At 34.8% G+C, this 20,815-nt stretch overlaps 1 protein-coding gene across 1 annotated transcript in view; it reads right to left on the reverse strand.

The window, feature by feature from the left end:
* Positions 1-20,815, reverse strand: part of OTOGL (otogelin like) — a 130,330-nt gene that overhangs the window by 52,596 nt on the left and 56,919 nt on the right. The window contains exons 24-29 of the mRNA XM_032346910.1: positions 20,702-20,809; positions 19,798-19,936; positions 10,352-10,486; positions 5,516-5,665; positions 3,089-3,208; positions 60-176 (exon numbers count right to left, since the gene is read on the reverse strand). Of these exons, the coding sequence (XP_032202801.1) occupies positions 60-176; positions 3,089-3,208; positions 5,516-5,665; positions 10,352-10,486; positions 19,798-19,936; positions 20,702-20,809 (769 nt within the window). The remainder of the gene's footprint in view (positions 1-59; positions 177-3,088; positions 3,209-5,515; positions 5,666-10,351; positions 10,487-19,797; positions 19,937-20,701; positions 20,810-20,815) is intronic.

The raw sequence follows: 20,815 nt of genomic DNA on the forward strand, positions 1-20,815 counted from the left end.
GTGTCACAGCTACAGCAATACCCATGTAAATATGAAAGTTTTGTAAAGTATTCATTTACCACATTGCGACAAGGAGCAAAAACATCGCTGTACAAAATGGAGCACTCTTTCTTGGCATAAGGAAATTTGTTTTGATGTGCCTCACAGGGTTTAAATAATTCACTTGGGGTTTCACACTGTTGAAGAGAAATAAGGGAGAAGAGAGAGTTTTCAAAGGGATGACTTCTGAGGCTGAAACCAGAGTAAACTATTCTGACTCCGTCATTACAATCACATCTCATATATTCTGGTTCCTTTAGTCAAGTTTTACCTAAAGCATCTGTGTTCAGCCAACTCAATAGTATGTATTACTTTTCGAAAACAATTAAACATACTATTAAAATTCTGGCGATATTAGAGAGTAGAGGTAAATGGTTTTAAATTTGTCTCAAATGCGGTCATTAAAAAATTATGTGAGCAATTGATTCTCTTTCCTTTCATTTTCAGCTCATTCATTTCCATCGGAGTCATCCTCTGAGGAGTTGTACATGCTCACGTGTCTCTAGGCTCACATCCCACGTACTCAGCAACTTGGTCTCTGCCTCCTCTAATCCACCTCCCCGAAACTGCCCTGAAAATGTCATCAATGATCTCTTCATTAGCGTTGCCTAAATATAAAGGCAATGTTTCAGTCTTCATCTCACCTGACCTTTCACTACCTTTGACTCTACGTATTACTTTGCCCTTCTTAAATGTCTCTCCACATTTATTTCTTGTGATACCATTTTCTTCTGAGTTTCTTCCTAATTCAGTGGCTGCTACTTCCCCATTCTTCTGCCCCTCCCTTCTGTGCAAAGCTTGATCCTCAAACCTCTTATTTTTCTCATTTTGTACACTTCTTATGGCTTCAACAACCTGCATATTCTAGTAACTGCCAAATCTGTATTTCCAGCCCAAATATCTTTCCTGAATCTCAAAACTGGACATCTCCACATAAATTTCACTGTAGCGTCTCTCAATGCATCCTAGCCTGTTCTTATCTCTACACAATTGTCCTGACCTACTTTCCTCCATTATCTCCTCTCCTTTTTGCCCTTCCTCAGGGAAGAGTATCAGCAACTACCCAATAAGTCAGAAAGCTATGAGACTTTATTGAATTCTCCAGATTCTCCTAAATGCAACCTTTCAACAGATGCTGATGATTTTAATCTTTAATGCCTCTGAAATTTGTATAGTTTTCTAAATCTTCACTGACTTAACATTACCAGCTGGATTATAAGAGCCTCCTAACTACTTTAGGGCCTTAGATCCTAGCACTCATAGCTTGCAACTCTATTTGCATTCCAGCCACTGACAACTTCCAACTCCCCAGAGCTGCCATATTGAATTTTTTGAAATTCCCATTACACACCCGTCTTCCTGCACCTTCTAATGGACCATTCCCTCCTTTGATGTTACACTGTTTCTCAACATCTTCACTTTTCTAGTTCCTGGGTCTTATAGGATTCAGTCCAATGGCACCTTCTTTGGGAAACCTCCTTTGACCGTAATGAAGCCAATGCTTTGTTCACCTCTATCAAAGCACCTATTTCATATTTCCATTCTTAATTTTTCTAGCTCAACTACTAATCTAGACTCTAAATTCCTAATAACAGAGGTTGTGTTTTAATCCTATTATGGGTTCATATAACCTGGAAAACATCTAAGCACTAAATTAAACTTACCAATTGAAAAAACTTTAAAAAAATTTTTTTAGTTTTGGCCATTAAGTATGAATAAGAATACACATTATAGTGAGTATAAAATTCTTTGATTACTCCAAATATTTAATTATTATTATAAATTGGTTATTCCTTAATTCATTTTAAATGGACAAATATAATTTCTTCAAAGACTTATAAGTGCAACAAGATATATGACAGCCATAACAAAAAGGATTTTGTATCTATGAAGTAGATAGTTCATATATTAAATAAAATATTTGTACTTTTCAGCTTGGGCCACATTCAAATATGCTGCTGAATTTTACTGAATTAGGTGAGTGCTTTATCCTAGACCCCTTTTATGTTTTTAAAGAAATTTAGATATACTAGGTAAACTAGGTAAAGAGGAAGGCAAATTAACCAAATAGTAACAAATCAGAAAGCTGTAGTTATGGATACCACTTTCAGCTAGAAAGAAAAGTAGGCTAAAAAGAAAAAGGAGAATAAAAGAGTAATGCTAATTTCCAATTTGATTCTGTTTTCTGAGTTAGTTCAGCATTTCTCAAAGTGTGGCCAGCCCACAGGACACTATTTCTTTGACAACTAATACATAAAAACAGGTTCTGTGTCAATAAGTTGGTAAACACTTCAGATTTATTCCTCCCTTGGAAGCTTATAATTACTCAAGAAATCCTTCAAAAAAGAAATATGTCTAACTTACTTTATTCAAATTGCTCCCAGAGGCAGCGGACCACAAATCCATTCCCTACCGATCCCCACCCCATACAACCATGCCTGGAGAACAAATGGTGAGAAATTCTGCCTTCATTTTCTCATTGCTTTGAGTTGGCAAAAGTTATATTATTAGAAATATAAGTACATTGATAAAGCATTTGCTATGGAAGGAAAAACCTGAGATTAAAAGACATGAATTTTGGGGCGCCTGGGTGGCTCAGGTGGCCTTCGGCTCAGGTCATGATCTCAGGGTCCTGGGATCAAGTCCCACATTGGGCTCTCTGCTCAGCGGGAGGCCTGCTTCCCTTCCTCTCTCCTACTGTGATCTCTCTCTGTCAAATAAATAAATAAAATCTTAAAAAAAAAAAAAGACATGAATTTGAATGTCATCTCTGCTTCTTTCTGGACATACAATATTAAGCAAGTCATTAAACCTTCCTGAGCCTCAATTTCTTCATCTGTCATATAGAGATAACACCCTTTACATTACAAGATTGTCACAAGCTTTACAGAAGGTAAATGTGAAAGTAATTTGTCAGTTATGAATTACTATACAAATATGACATTAAGTAGTATTACCTAAATAAATTTTCCTATAAGAAAAAGTGATTAAGTGAATAAATATATCCAAAAATATTTGTTGAGTTCTATAATACATATATTCTGCTTACCTGCCCTAATGCCCAACTATCTCCAAATACTTGGGCATTTCTTACTTCTAAGTTATTGGAAGTGGTCATATCATTTGAAGTACATTTGTCAAAGTTTCCGCATAATCCTGATAGTTTGTTCTAAAGTGAAAAAAAAAATCATGGAATATGAAATATTCTATTTTCACATCAACAGTTAAGGTCTCATTCACTAAAAATCTAAAATAGATCTAAAATAGACATTTTAGAATTTCCACAACTATGTAAATATGTTAAGATAATTTCATATCTATTTAATTATATTTAAGTTATTTTAAATTCTTAATGATGTTTCGCCATCTCCCAAATTTTATCTAGTCACACCATTGTCTTAGCACTGATACAAGTAATAATATAAGTAACTTGGAGAAGTATAATACAGACACTATAATATGTGTGTGTGTGTATACATATATATTCTGTATATATTCATATACATATACATTTTAATGATGAAAAACCCACCCCCGAATATGTTTAAGGTTCTGTAACACTATAAATGTTGAAACAATAAGAATAATAAATTTTTCTTTAGGTCATACTCTGAAAAGCCGAAACATTCAAAACATCTAAAAGAAAAAGTTAACTTTTTAATATTCATGTATCATGCTGAAACAATAAGAATAATAAATTTTTCTTTAGGTCATACTCTGAAAAGCCGAAACATTCAAAACATCTAAAAGAAAAAGTTAACTTTTTAATATTCATGTATCATGCCACTATGAGACACAATAAATAAAAACCACATCTTATTTCACAATTATAAAGGTTGTTATAGGTTATGAAATGGTTACTGAAAGTGCCATATGAAGTAATCATATTAACATTACCCATTGCATTTTCTCAAATAATGTGAAATGCTTTACTTTTAGGGGAGGAAGATAAACCAAAAGTACAAAGAAGAATAATCTTCTTAAAACAATGGAAATCCACCCTTAAAACAATGAAATTAAACAAACTGAAGGTTTTCTTCACATAGTGAAAAATGGACCATAGCCCTTAGCTGATAAAGTAGGCTGCCCAGGTCTCCAGCAAAGCTGGGATTGCAACTGTCATGACCACTGTGTATCATTGTGCCTTTCTCAGAAGCCACAATAACTCTGCAAGACAATGGCCACTTCCACCATGATCACCCAACAATTTAAGGCAGCAGTAAAGCGGGAGATGTAGAAGAATAACTGATTAAATCACTTTTAAAAAGTAAAGAAGAGAGGATATGTAATAAAGGATGGCAGAAAAACATGATTGAAGATGTATGGCAATGACTAACTTGTTTCATTTGCATCAAAGAAATGCAGAAAGCCAGCAAACCCTAGTAATAGATTTATGGGCTTTATCTCACTTGAGGTTGAAAGAAAATGACTTTAATATACAATCATATCTTAAATTTACAACATATTAAAATCTTTAAAACTATGTAACTTTTCCACAGTCTAATAAGAATATGTTGTTACTATCCCAATTTTTCCCTAACTTGTCACACATTATATCCATGAGTCTGAACTTCAATTTCAGATAAACTGGATTTTTAAAATGTATTGTTTCAAAAATAATCTCATATATAAATTTAAAATATTTAACAAGATTAATATTTTAAATAATAATCATACTTAATATTTATACAATATTTAACAGAAAATAATATTAAAACAATTTAAAATGGAAATTGCTAAAAATTCTAACCAGCCCAGAGTGAATCTTCGAACAGGATTAAATAAAACAAATTAGTACATCCATACAATGGTATACTACTCAACATTATAAAGGAAAACACTATTAATTCAGCCAACAGTATGGATGAACCTTAAATGTATTTTGTGAAGTCAAAGAAGCCAGACCCAACAGGTAGCATAAAGGCAAAACTATAGAGTTGAAGAATAGATCAGTAGAGGATGACAATAATGGGGCAACATGGGAGAAATCGGGAGTAGAGAGGTCTGTTCTATATAGAAACTCTAGTGAGAGATTAAAAAAACCTCCATGCAATTGTTAAAATCCATAGAACTCTAGACCATAACTTTTTTTTTACAAATGTACTGTATGCAAACTTAAAAAAAATCCAGAATGTGGAGGAAAAGATGAAATGCAGAATGTAATAAACAAATAAATAAATCTAACTGTATGACAAACATCACATAACCACGTTGAAAGGGATGGGAAGAAAGAAGTTGACCTAAGTAACTTCAGAAAATGGTTACTCCAAGGTTAAAGTCAAAAAGAACTGTACGCAACACTGTACTCTAATTGGTAAGAGTTTTCTTCACTGGGCTATGAGTTAGTAATTCTGATAATATAACTTGTTCCTTAAAGAAAATGTCAATTGTTTTATTTCCATAAAACATCTAAAGGTAAATGTAACTTCATTTCTTACATCTCATTTTGATTGGCCTACCAAATAGGTTAACCTACCTTCCACCGGGGTCCAACTTTGATATGAATGGTTGTCTTTTTATCCCAAAGAATAGTGATATCATTTTCTGGAAAGTATATTGCTATGTAGTACCCTGCCTTCCAAAGCTGGTACGTAGGCTTATTTTCCAGAAAAAAACCTGATCGTTTCTTAAAAAAAAAAAAAAAAAAAAAAAAAAAGGAAGAAGGAAAGAAATAGAAAAATGAATTCTTTGTTCATTAACCAAAGTGTAAACATTAATTAGTATCTACCAATGAGTATCTACGTACAAGTATTTTTGGTTGGCTCCATAGCAAAAGACAAAACAAATGCATAAAATATGCATAAAATAGGAAATACATAAATTGGTAATGAGACATAATCTGATAGATGGGCTCAATATGGATAAATAAGCAAAAGTATTTCTGCTGTAGAAAAGAGCGTAAACAAAAGCATGAGCATAGAGTACATTAAGGGTAAGGGGTTATATCTGCTAACTCAGAAATTCTATGCTGATGATAATTCATATGATTAAGTACCAAAAATACATTATATATAGATAGATTAATAGATCTATAGGTAGATAAAGAGATACATCAACATATATAGGTATATATGTATATATATATATATCTACAGATAGATAGATGCATCTATATCTGTATCCATATTTATATCTATCTATATTGAGGGAGAGAGAGAGAGAGCAAAAGAGAAAGGGGAAATGGATTTCCATTAAAGGGATCTGGAAGATCCATTAAAGGCTTCTTGCAAGAAGTGAGATAATGAACGGATCTGTAAGAGACCATACACAAGAAAGTATAAAGAGCTGGAAATGAGAATGGAGAAGAAATCATTCCAAACAAAAGTAATAGCTTGAATAGAGACTTAGGGGCAAGAAAATTCAAAATCTGTTCAGAGGTAAGGAGAGCACCAAAAGGCTCGAACATGGGTTTCATGAGAAGCATAGTAAGAGACCCTTTTGCAGCCAAGTTGTCCATACAGTCAAAGGCTGCTATTCTATGTGCAAAATGCATTCAGTAAGAGCTTCTGAATAGGAAAGTGATGGACTATGCTTATATTAAAGGAAGATAATTTTTAGGCTATTAATAACAACCTTAGAGAGAAACTGGAGATGGAAACTGTTGGGAAAATTAAGAGCACATTTAGCCTAAAGAGCAAATATTCAGCATTCCTTATGAGCAGAGGCTATATACCCTGTAAAAGATCCCATTAAATCTGACATTGTAATTAACTCATATAATAACTTTAAAAATATTAAAATCAAATTAAATCAAAGAAAGTAAAGCAAATTCAGGCAGATGCAAAATAAAAAATTGTGAAGTGGATATACTATCCTTTGATTATAGGATAACAAAGTCAGAGTTTGGAAATACTATTTTAGAAACATTCCTTAGGGCAAGGTAAATAAACTTCGTCACACCCATAAAGAGTTTTCTAGAACAAGCTCAAACTTACAAGGGCTCAATATGTTACATGGAACAGTGTATATTGTATAAGCATACACATGGATAATGGATTTCCTTAACCTCTTTTCCTTCTCCTCCCAGGTGCCAAGTTGGAGGTATGGGGCAAGGACCTGGGTGCCTAGGAGAGTCTGCACACAACCTGGGAGCATCCTTGCTCCTGAGTGACAAGGCCTTAAATAATAAAGAAAAAAGAACCATGCACACACCATGACAGGTCAAAAGAGACAGTAAAACAAAGGGAGAAAGAATAATTCCTGCTTGAACAAGAGGCATCACATTATCATTCTTTACTAGGCCCACCCAATGGGTAGCCTGGCCTGACCCCAAGTCACTCTCTGCCATAGAACCTATTTTTATTGTTTTGATTATACTTTTCAGTACCTTTCTATTATATGATTTGTCTTCGGTTTTATTATCTGCCTTCTCCCCACCTGAATGTTAGCTCATTGAAAGAGGTACTTTATCAAGTTTATAACAGTATCCTCGGCTTCTGGATCAAGGTGTGATGTATAGATGTGTAAAACCTTCCTGCAACAGCCCATTCACGGCTCTTACCTTACGGCTTGATCAGCAAGAATTAAAGCAAGTAAGCAGAATATTGGTGGCCTATAGCTCCTTTCAATCCATAAGATGCTTTTTTGTGTATTTTCCTATTAAAGTTCTCTTGGACTGGTTGACCTATCTTTAGAGCCTAAAAATAATTTTTGGATAAGGCAGGCAGCTTATCATTAGACTTCTTAAGGTTGTTGCTACATCCGTTTTCCTGATGTAAAAGATATCTTTTCTATTTGCCCGTAGAGGTAAAAATCCTTCATTTTTACTAAACAGGGGAGTTTAAGACAAGAAAAACAGTTCTCTTTGGTCAAAAGGAGATAGTGTGCTTCTTTCTTTTCAGATTAAGAAGTAGAGATGCTTTCCATTAGAAAAAGGAGGGTGCTGTGAATTGCCCCAAATCTAGACCTCTACTTCAGATGAGAATTGTAGCAATTTCAACAAACTCCAATGATGTTAGAAAGATAAGTTATAAAGGTGGAGACTGAAAATATTTAAAGTGCCACTTAAATAAATTTATAAAACATTTATATCTTAACATGTTTGATGAAACAAAATTGTGTTTATTGAAAGAATAACATTTTTTTTCTTCCCCTCAATGAGCAATCCATCTGCCAAAAATAGTGGTACTTATTTTCACTTCTGATGTTCAAGAGAAAATATTAGCAAGGTACTTGTTAGGGTCAAAGTATTTTTATGACTTTCCTTTATCTTACTTCATACTTCGCAACTGACATGAAGATTCATCTACGCCTGCATACAGGTGAACACTGGAAGTTGAAAGTTACACTGAACTGTAATTACCACTTCAAAAATGTGTCAAATTGTTTCTGCAAGAGCATTTACTATTTTCTCTTCAGTTTTTTTTCTTAAAATATACATATATATATATATATATATATATGCGCCTGGGTGGCTCAGTGGGTTAAAGCCTCTGCCTTCGGCTCAGGTCATGATCCCAGGGTCCTGGGATCGAGCCCCGCATCGGGCTCTCTGCTCAGAAGGGAGCCTGCTTCCTCCTCTCTCTCTGCCTGCCTCTCTGCCGACTTCTGATCTCTGTCAAGTAAATAAATAAAATATTTAAAAAAAAAGATTCAGTTCCAATCGTTTAATCCAAAGCATATCTTCTGAGCCTTCCAAATATAAGGAGGGTGAAAGAGAGGAAGAAAGTCATTTCTTGAAATCCATTATCTCATTTAAACATCATATGAACCTATGAAGTAGATTCTTTTTTTTTTTTAAGATTTTATTTATTTATTTGACAGACAGAGATCACAAGTAGGCAGAGAGGCAGGCAGAGAGAGAGAGGAGGAAGCAGGCTCCCCACTGAGCAGAGAGCCCGACGCGGGGCTCGATCCCAGGACCATGGGATCATGACCCAAGCCGAAGGCAGCGGCTTAACCACTGAGCCACCCAGGCGCCCCTGAAGTAGATTCTATCATCATTCCAAATTTACAATTGAGAAATCTGCAGCTTAAATAGGTGAGGGAAACTTGCCCAAAGTGACACAACCAGCAAGTGACAGAGCAGGGGTTCTAGGTGAGCACTGACTGACTCCAAAGTCTACACCCTTAACAACTACCCTAAATATCCAACGTTGGCTTCTTCTCGGGGACTCCCATACTGTCCTAAACACACTCTGTCCATAGCACATTCCATGGCGTATTCTTGTTTATTTGAATGTCTCCCTCCCCTGAGTATAATTCCTGAAAGATAAGCACAGTGTCTTTTCACTGTTTTAGTCCCAATAATTAATAGAGATTTGGGGAGATAGTAGATGAATGAATGAATGGATGAATGAATTAAATGTTTTCATTCTTTCAAATTGGGCAGGCTCCAAGAATACAGGAATAAATAAGGGAGAGAGCAGTCCTACTTCTCACAAAACTCTTAGACAAATGGACAGAAGACAGACAATCACACAAGAAATCTCACTAATGTATGCTACGTGTCCTAACAGGGCGCTTGAAGGTATGAAGAGGAGCTCCTGAAGGACTTACGATGAGACCTATCATAGAAGAATAAGTTAAAGAAAAGGCAGATCCAGGCAGGAGCAAATGACATTCACGAAGAAACAGAGGTGAGAGAAAGAATAGGCCATCAAAAGAACTAATGAAAACTCTGACTTCTGTAACATGGGCTCAAAACAGAAAGTAAGGAGAGGTGATGATGGTCAGACTGGTAAAGAATTATCAGAGAACTGGGAAGTCATCTGAGAGTTTTGAAGCACTACATTGATGGAAGATTAGATCCCCATTTTAGGGGAAAAAAACTGCCCTGGCTGCAGTATGGCAGGGTAAGAGGAGAGGAACTAACTCGGGAAGCCAAGCATCCAGTGTAGATGGAACTGGAGATGGAGATGCTAGGGCCAGCATGGTACCATGGGTTTGAAGAAAAGAGGAAAGAACTGGAATATGGAGAAGTGAAACATAAACAAAAGGGACCAGGGTGCCCGGGTGCCTCAGTCAATTAAGCATCTGCCTTTGGCTTAGGTCATGATCGCAGGGTCCTGGGATCCAGCCCGGCAACCTTCTCCCTGCTCAGCGGGGAGTCAGCTTCTCCTTCTCCCTCTGCCACTCTCCTCTCTCCACTCTTTCTCTCGCTCTCACTCTCTCTTTCAAATAAATGTATAAGTCTTTAAAAAAGTAAGTCAAAGAGACAAGTCACGTATGATTTATTGACACCACATAAAACAACAAAGAAAACCTGAATCTAGTCATCACTTGCAGAGAAAAGTTCTCTGAATTGTTTCTATTTTGTTTTCAGTATTCTCGGGACAAGATAAAATGATCCTAAAAGAAATAGTTTACTCACTTGTTTGTAAGGAGTATCATTCAGGTAAATTTCAGTGTCCCCAACCGAGATCAAAACACTTTTGGAACAAACAATATCGTTGTCAAAGCATTTCTTGTTCTGGGCAATGACAGATAGATCTGAATCATCTACACTCTGAAATGTCAAAAATAATGCATTAATAAATAAATAAATGTATAATTAACAAATAAATGTATATTATGTGTTATTATTAGTTATTTTTTATAAACCTTTTTTGTAACAAACCTTAAAGAAAACTAAGATCAGCAATAGTTTGTATTGAAATTAAAATACAGATTATCTCAAAAATATTAAATAAAAGAAATACAGCTTATCTCTAAAATTCAAATCATTCTTATCTAATAATGTAAAATAAATTCATAAAAATATACCAAAGCAATTCAATATTTAAACATTTATCTTCAATAACTTCTATTAAAATTTTGTTTTAACAATTTTTTTTATTTCATTATTATAGCTCCAATGTATTGACCAGTTTCTTTTCAACAAATACCCAAGGCATGTCACTTAGGGGAATTTTAAAAGACATATTTTCATTTTAGGTAACATCTTTTGTTGTATTTTCGAAAGTTTTCTGGCTAAATAATTATCTGCCTACAGGCTTAAACTCAAATTGACACAAAATTTTGGCAGTGTTAGTGAATATAATAACACATATCATTTGAGGGCTTCCTTTGAACATTGCATATGATATTTAATTTTTAAGATAATTTTTAAGTTAAATATTATCTCCACTTGACAGCGCAGGAAGTGAAGTGAAGTAGGATTAACTGATTGTCCAAGGTCACTTGGTTAAATAAGAGCAGAGACAAAGTTCCAAATCCCAATCTTGTGTTGTTATTGTTGTTATGGTACTTGCAGAGAAATTAGGAAGGGTTTAGCAATGATTGAGGAGAAAAGTCAATCATTAAGTTATAGGGAGTTCTTCATTTGGGAGAATGTTATTTAGCCCTGTACACTCTGAACTGGACCCCCTCCACCCGCACCCCCACCTTCCTGCAGCCACTCCCAACTGCACCTGCTAAGAGCACATTCTCTGAATCGGGGTTTCTTTTTTTGCTATCAGTTTCCTCAGGTGGGCTTCTGTGACTCTACAGACCCTGGAAATTCATCACAAAATGTTTTTTGATGATCTGTATTTTTCTAAGAAGAAAGTCCATGGTTTTCATCCGATTTTTGAAGTGGTCCTTATCCCTCCAAAAGTTAAAAGACACACTGCTCTAAGAGGGCTTTCACTAACTTGTAGAAGGTGGGGATTTCAACAGAGAGAACTTTCTTTGAACTCTATGTTCAATTTTCAAAGGCCCACACATTTCCTGAATTCTTTTCATTTTTAGATATACAGGTCACTGTTTATTTTCAAAGTGAAAAAGTCTTTAAATATCTGCAAATCATACATGTCTTATAAATTCTCTCCATTTAGTTTTTCATATCACCAGCAATATGAACACTGGCTCAATATTTCTTTTGGTTTGGCCAAATTCTTTCGTCTTATAAGTAATTATTATAGCCTAGTGCCAAGAGGATAGGTTTTCAATGAATGGTGTTGACAAAGTAATTAATGTGTCCCTCTGTGACCCATTTTTCCTTCCTTCCTGCATAAGAACTGAAAGCTTTTACTTCTTCTTAAACAATCATTTTGCAAAGCATTGCCCCAATTTTGAAAAGGGAATAATAAAGATCATTAAGATGATTATGGCATTGTACTACTCAAAAAAATCATGCCACATTTTGTGCCTTTATGAATGATTTTCAAAGAAAAAAATATATAATTCAGGGTTTGGTTTTGTTCTTCCTCTTGAGAATGTTGTTTAGATTAAGGGATGTGAAAAGCCAGCTGAAAGGCTTTCTATTACCATTACATTTCTATTGTTATTAATTAAAGTTCCTCGGTGTTAGATTAGTCTTTATATTAAACTCAGAAATGCCACAAAATATTCTATATTGTATAGTCTGCCTTGTAATATAATACCATGTTATTGCTGACAGTAACTTGAAAAAATATCAATTCCTAAGAGTCACATTTCTATAATTTTCATTTCTATTGTATTTCAAGTTAATACGAGGTTTGGAGATAATGCTACAGAGTTGCTAAGCAACATAAGTAATGATTATAAAGCTAGAGGGAAAAGGTCAACATCAGTGTACCGCATGGATTCCTCAAACCCTTTATTCTGAGGTACTGCAAACATTTATGGAAAATATTCTCCCAAGTGATTCTAAAACAAAATGTCAGCACCTCTCAAGGTAGAATATTATTTTACTCGAATGTCAGTCAATCTAAGCACCTGTCATAGCCCCTACCCTTTTAAGGGTAAGTATCCCACACAAAGTCCTTGTTAATACAGTAGCCTCAGGAAGCCATGTTTTAGGTCCCAAAGCAGTACATTCACCAATGGGTCAAAAGAGTTCTGCTGGGTTTTTTTGTTTTTGTTTTTGTTTTTGTTTTTATATGAAAGAGATTTATTGGGGAGATGTGTTGAACTTTAAAGGGGCAAAGTAGGCAGAATCTGACACCTGTGATGGGGAAAGAGGAAAAAGGAGGACTGGGTAGGAAGAGTCTTTAACAGCAGCACTGTACCAAGAAAATTCTGGGGAGGCTAATGGGGCGTCCTTGACCCAATGTCACCCATCAGGGGAGTGGGCCAGCATACTCATTTACTGCAGCCCCACCATACTCATTCATTGGCTAAGAACAGCTGGGGGAAGTGTGGCTTCAGCAGAAACCCAGTGGGGGATTCTGTGAGGTAACACCTGAGGTTCTCAGTCAACTCTGCTTCCCATAAGAGGAGATCTGAATGATGCATTTCCATTGCTGCTACATCAGTTTTTGGTAGTCTTCAGGTTTTTTTTTTCTTTAGTCTTTGGTGGATATAAAGACCATAAATGCTTTCATGCCACCAAATTTTATCTCTATATTTGATAGTTGTCATGAAACATGTCATGAAGTTAATAATATGTGGCTTTAAAATCAATACAGCGTCTTTTACATTTCCAATTGCATATTGGGTAGGTTCTGTGCCTCTGGGTCCACCTTTTTCTTTAGTAACAGGATTAACATAATCTGGAAATTTTGTCAATAGTACTTTCTCTAAATTAGAATCTTCTGGTGCATCAAAATGACCTTCTGGTTACTGTGGCTTCTTATGAGATTGCTTGAGAACTCATTCTCCTCACACAATGACACAGAAGAGGTGATCTTGCTGGGATGCAGCTAAGCCACTGAGCTAGACTGATACAGTCATGGTGCCAACTCAAGCCAATGGAATTTAATGAAAGCATGAAAAGACAACTCTTGCCTATTAGATTATCTCTCATGCTTGAACTGGAAAATGATGGGGTTTTTTTAAAGTTTTTTGTAGTAAGATTTGAAGGTAAATAGAAAGAGGATAAAAGGTAGAAGGCTGCTGAACAGAAGAGAGCAAGCTTAAAATATAAGGAAGCAGAAACAATGATTGAACAGATGCAAAGATAAAAAATACAGAAAAGAGAGTTATATAAGCAAGCCTGAGAAAGAAGAGAGTAGAGCAGTCACACAGAAATTGTCCCTGTGGCATGAATGACAACAAAACATCCATGAACTCCTGCTGCTTGGGAGGCAAAACCATCCTTCAGCTGTCACCTTTGTGAGGTGTATAGTCTTGTTCAAAAATTTCCTTGGGATGGTATTTCCCTTGGGGTTTTGCACGAGGATTACCACAGGACACACTACTGTTGGTTCCCTGAAACAGCAGGTGCTTAACCAGGATGCCATGAGAAGAAAACCATCCTGAGGTGTTTCATTACCAAGGAACTCTGCCTGAAAATACACTGAAAAAAAGGTGGGTTATAATGGGCTGAAATACTCCAGTACCAATTCCTACCCCTTCCATGAAACTTTGCTGCTTATTCTTTCTCTAGTCAAAATTAGTTACATTCCCACAAGAAAGTTTTCATTTATCCCATCCTGCTAGCTTCTTGTTTATTAATGACTCCCCTAAACATAAAACAATTGAGGGTAAGCTAATGTCTTTAATAATTGTACCCTTAACAGCTCCTAGCACAGAGTGTACATTTAAATACAAACGAAAGAAAGAAAGAAAGAAAGAAAGAAAGAAAGAAAGAAAGAAAGAAAGAAAGAAAGGAAGGAAGGAAGGAAGGAAGGAAGGAAGGAAGGAAGAAAAGGAAGGAAGGAGAAGGAAAGAAAGAAAAAAAGGAAGGAAGGGAAAGAGAAAGAAAGAAAGGTACAAAAATAATTACTGGAAAACCTATGCTATCATTGTGCTACTGAATGTTTTAGAAGGTTTAACATAAAGGGTGTATTATCTAAGTAGGTAAACTATTACAATGCAAAGTAAATATTGAACCTTAATATCTAAGATTAATAATGGAGATCAAACTTATGGATAAAATATCACAATCATCGTCCCTGAAATTTTCAATAATGATACAATATTTAAGAGTTAGTTTACATGGATAAAGTAGAAAATTAATTAAATGCTAATTTTTTGAAAAGATACTGACAGAGGCGCCTGGGTGGTTCAGTCAGTTAAGCATTCAACTTTTGATTTTGGCTCAGGTCATGATCTCAGGGTCCTGAAATCGAGCCCTGAATGGGGCTCTGCACTGGGTATGGGGTCTGCTTAAGATTCTCTCTCCTCCTCCTTCTGCCCTCCCACCTACTCCACTCGTGCTCTCTCTCTCTCTCTCAAAAAAAATAAATAAATAAATAAGATAAAGCACAGAATTAATTCCATAAACTCCAAGATTTTCATCTTCTTACTGAAATAGATTAAAAAATACCCCAGGGTTGTCTATAATGTTTTGTTCATATAATTTTAAAAATTAAATAAAAGTAATGTATTTTTCACTTCCATTTTAGCTTTGGCAACATTAATGTATCAGAAATGATAGGGAATTTTCTTTATATTTTTATCATACAGTTTAATTTCATTATAAATGTTTCTGATTTTCCTGATATAAAAATGTTTAGGAAACTATAAAAAAAACTGATGTGCATTAATAATATCCACTGTATTATAGACAAGGTATATTATACTAACTATTAATAAAGGTCTAAGTTGTTGTCTTTTTGTCTCTGATTCCTTTGTCCTCAGCATTGTTGTCACACAAAGAATATTAATAAAAACTGCACCCGGAAGACAAACCACACTAAGAACCTCATTTCAGGGAATAAAAATGATTAGCTTAGAGATGGCAAATACGTGTAAATGATTACTACTTGGAGAAAATTTTAAATTGGCTGCCCATCTCCTGAGTTTGTAACTATAAGATCATTTTAGAGTAGTTTTTCTTCTGTGGGACTGAACTGGAAAAAAAGATTGGAGACAATCAGAATTTGCTGAACAGGAAGTCAGTCAAAAACATCAAAAGAGGGGTGCCCGGGTGGCTCAGTTGGTTAAGCAGCTGCCTTCGGCTCGGATCATGATTCCAGGGTCCTAGGATCGAGCCCCGCATCAGGCTCCCTACTCAGCAGAGAGCCTGCTTCTCTCTCTCCCCCTCTCCCTGCCGCTCTACTTACTTGTGCTCTCTCTCTAGCTCTCTGTCAAATAAACAAAGAAAATATTAAAAAAAAAAATCAAAAGATTTTTGTAATGGGAATAACATTTCCAGTCAATGTTAGGATGGCCACAGGAAGAGAAAGTGAAAGATAGCATATTTATCATTTTTAAAAGAAATACTTATATATAAACTCTCTAATGTTTTTAGGATCTCAGTTTGTTCCTTACTTAGAGATTTGCAGAGGAAACAGACATGGAAACATGGAGCCTGTAAGCCCTATGTTCTAAGAAACTCTTGAAGAAAGGAGCCATCAGAAGATTATTGAGGAGTGATCAGAGACAAGGGACCAGCAGAGGCAGCAGAATGACAAAGCACAAGCTACATTAAAGGAAAAAAGAAGATAAACTTTTAAAAGTTTAATGAGGTTTTGCATTCAGGTCATCATTGACTTTTGTAGTTGAAATTTTATGAGTTTTGTGATTAGGTGATTAATAACTAACCCCCCCCCCCACCACACCCCAGCCTCATGTTCAGAGGCAAGGCCCATCTTTATTTTTGGTGATCATCATACTTGCACTCCTCAGTAAAGGGCCTGACACAAGAAGACAAACCAGAAACATTAATGGGACAAATGATGGAGAGTGATGAAATTAGAAGCATTTTCAGAGGCTTAAGGAGAGCACTAAATGTTTAAGATCTCACCTGAAGAAAATGTTGAAAACCTAATCTGGAACAAATTATAAGAAGAAGTCGAGCAGTGATTGGGGCTTGTCATAGATTAGATAGAAGCAGAGTTACAGATAGTAATACAGAGTAGTAATACAGTAGTAATACAGAAGTAGCCTCTGAATCTGGGTAGTTAGAATATTGTATTTCCTATTTTTGCTGAAGATACCCAGTGTTCTCTCTTTTTGAGTTTACAGCCTAGGTCAAGATGTCATTTGGTTCCTCATCTCTTTTTACTGTTAAACAAGTCTTACATCTGGTTATACATTATACCTTTGTCTTAAATGTGCTTCAAACCACTTAAAAAACAATGTGCTGTATATTCCATATGCTAATACAGAAAAGGGTAAACAGCCTCCAAAATGAATAAAATATCAGAGAACGTGGATTTTTAAAGTTTGACAAGCTTCAACAAAGATATTGTAAGTACTTACTTTGTACCTAAAACTAGATTACAATGAGAATGCCACAATCCAGAGATTGGGGCAGGGGGGGGGGGGACTTCCATATCTCTTTGAATGTGACGGTCAAGTTACTTATAAAGTAAAGCTGAATAAGTATTAATTTTTAGAAGTCTAATTGGCAAATGAAGAGACATGTTTATGGATGAGGTTACTGGATCCACCAGAAGGTCCTAAGTTTCACCAGATAAAAATGTATTACACATAACAAAAATAAAACCTAGAATTATTTATAATCAAGGAAGGAGGCAAGAGAACTGTTTGACAAGGAAGAAAGAATTAAATCTGTACTTCACAGAAATTATTCTTGTCCCTGAAAAAGTAGTAATTAAATGAAAGGGTAAGCAGCAATTCTATCCTTCTCAAAGGAAATGCTGATTCTTCCCGCAAAAGAGAAAGTTAGGTGTGTAGAGTAAACAAAGAAATCAAAACCAAACGAAACCAAACCAAATAAAAAAATTACGGAAGAAAAATTGAAACAGGGAAAAAAACAAAGCAAAACCTTAAGCATTGAGAATTTTACTATCCAGCATGAAAAGATTTCAAACCCATGAAAATTAGGCTGCATTGTTAACCACTAATTCATCTTGGATATGAAATAATTATCTGCTCCATGATCAAGTAACTTATTTCTTGACTTACCAAGTATATGTTGATCAAATTATCCTAATTATTTTGGGGCCTAGTACTGGTTTTACTGATTTTCATAAAAATGTCCATTACAATATAGTAAATAATTCTCTAGTATAATTCTAATTAATTATTAATAGTAGTTTTTCTTCTCTTTAATTACTAAATTGAAATCCGTGAAACTTATATTCTGAAGTCTGTCTTTTGTAAATGCTTTCTTTTTTAAAGAACATTGTTAAAGTACCAAAAGGAAAAATACTTCTATTTTGGTAAAAAAAAAAAAAAAGCAATTCCAGAACTTAAAAATATAGACTTTAATCTTACCACATGAATCCTAATGACAGATCTTAATCTAGATATTAAATTCAGGATCTAAATTTCATTGCTTACTAAGAGATTGGAAGACTATTTCCTGTGACATATCTTCTCATACACAGACAAGCATATCTTATTAAAATTTGAAATTGAACATGAGATATTGATTTTTAACAGAAGAATATAGTAGCAAATTAAAGTTATGATAGGAGTCAGGTTTTAAAAGTCTAAAAGTCAAACTTTAATGGCTCTTGCCTGCTAAATGGAATGATACTCTTACAGTGAAGCACCAGAAATAAATAAATAAATACATATATACACACATATACAGTTTTTTTTTTTTTAAGGCTGCTATTATCATTCAGCAACAAACACAAGCACATACTTTCACTTAACCAAAAATCAGAGTTGAGACAAATATTCTACTTGAAATGTTTTCTGCACAATCATTGTTTTAAAATAGACTGGTAAACACTATGATTTCTCTACTGTGAAGACAAATGAGGGGTTGAGGAAAAGCCAGGCAGAGCACAGAGCTCAAATAAGTAGTTAGTAAGAGTTCGCCAAATGCTCAGCATTTTGCAAAATGACTTGGGGAGGGAAAAAAATGTAAGGCATGATTCCAATCTTCTCAACTTCAGAATTTTCTTGGACAAATCTGGATTTATTCTTTATGAAACTTGAAATTGTTCCGAGTGGAAGCTGAGGATAGTACCAAATGGGAAATTTAATGGTTTAAAACATAAACAGGAGTTGTTTAAGTCTAGAACACAATGGATTTCACCTTTTTTTTTTTAATTTAATAGAACTGATACAAAATAGGAATGTGTCTACTTTGTTGATATATGCTTTAAAGAACAGGATCACACACACACACACACACACACACACACACATCTATTAACATAAAAGCCTTACCCAGAAATAAGACATGCATTCAAGATAATCACAGGTTACCTTACTGGAAGAAAAGATGTTATTTTGTTTATTCTTGTACAACTTCTTTCTAAAGTTAACATTTTTATATTTAGAAATTTAATTCTGGGGTCAGTGATGTCTAAATAAAATGCAGGTATAAAGAAAACCCAAATGCATTAAGCATATGAGAAATTTTAAGGATTTTATCGGGTACACTAAGCCCAGGGTTGACTATAGTATATCATCAAGATAATGTATCTAGAATTAAGAATAATGTCTCTTTATTGCTATAATCATGAACAATACATATTATTCAGTGCATGGTTTAATGTCTTATATTTATATTCACCAAACTAAGCCTATAAAAATAAAAATGGTTGGCATTTATTGAACACTTACTATACATCAAGCACTGTCTAAAAGCTTTACATAATTTTATCTTATTTAATCCTAAAGACTACCCCAGGATACAGGTACAATTATTATCCCCATTTTGCAAATTAGAAAACAGAAGCAGAGAAAGTTTAAGAAGTAGCCCATCTCATTGAGCCCCGCTTTGGGCTCTCTGCTCAGCAGGGAGTCTGCTTCCCCCCCCAACCCGCCTTCTCTGCCTGCCTCTCTGCCTACTTGTGATCCCTCTCTGTCAAAGAAATAAATAAAATCTCTAAAAAAAAAAAAAAGAAAGAATTAGCCCATCTCCTATTAAATAATAAAACTTATGAGTCAAAGTGAAATGTGAAATGTTTAAAATTGCTATCACTTTTGTAGGTTTTATTAATGACATGTGGATTTGATGTATCATATATTGGCATACTTGTTTTTTACATTAAGCTTTTACACAAGGGCAAATAAAAGTACCTAATTGTGACATACCTTTATCAGAAATACCTGGCAATCACTGATATAGTCATATTCCAGTCCGTCAAAAGAATGATAATGCCGGTCCCCATATATTGTACACACAGCCGGGCATGGATAGTAGGTGCAATTGAACATCCCTCGTCGACAAACACTAGCCAAAAATAACACCAGTTATCTCTCTAAGACGTTTGGCTCTAATTAGAGTTTTGCAAGTGGTAAAAACATTGTAAGCTTTGTATTCAAGAACATTCACTGAGCCAAGAGCCCTTAGTTACATGCCAATTGGTTCAATAACATCTATTACATTGACAAATTAGGCCTATGTTTATCACTTTGCTTAAATATATTATCAGAGAGCACAATCAAGCCTAAAAATTGTTGCTTCGTTCACCTGAAAGCAGAAGACAGAATAAATTATTGAACATAGCCCTGATGGGAGCAAAAAATCCCATAATGCCATCTCCTATATTTGGATCAGTTTAAATATACTACATGTGACATTGTTCATGAGCTTGGAATTTTTTTCCCACATTTTAAAGAAATTATATTTCAATTTTGTTTTATGGGATTGTTTTGGCTTATTTCCAAACATAAGACCTTATATTAAATGTGATCTTCTCTTTGGTGCATTTATTAATTTCTTATAAATTTGAGATATTCTTATCCTTATTAAATTTTCAAGTTTTCACATTTCACGGTTTGTTTTTTTTCCCCCCTGGGCTAAAGAAATATGCCTCAAAATAATGGTATGATTCCCCTGTAGGAATAGCTTTCTACCAACTCCTGACTGCCTTTAAAATCTTATTTACTCAGGCTTGATTTAGTGTTTGCTCAAGTCAGTCACATTAACTATAAGATGATCGAAACTAATACAATTGCTTAGGAAAAATGTTTTGAAATAAATGGATCTCATTACCAGGTATAACATGGTGTAGCAATCACTTCTCCTGAGAGGTACTCCCAATCTTTCCAGATACACGGACAGCTTTCAGGAACATAACATTTTCCTTTGTGCTCTGCCATTCTTCCG

Source organism: Mustela erminea, chromosome 6, assembly GCF_009829155.1.
Source record: "Mustela erminea isolate mMusErm1 chromosome 6, mMusErm1.Pri, whole genome shotgun sequence".
Taxonomy (NCBI): domain Eukaryota; kingdom Metazoa; phylum Chordata; class Mammalia; order Carnivora; family Mustelidae; genus Mustela; species Mustela erminea.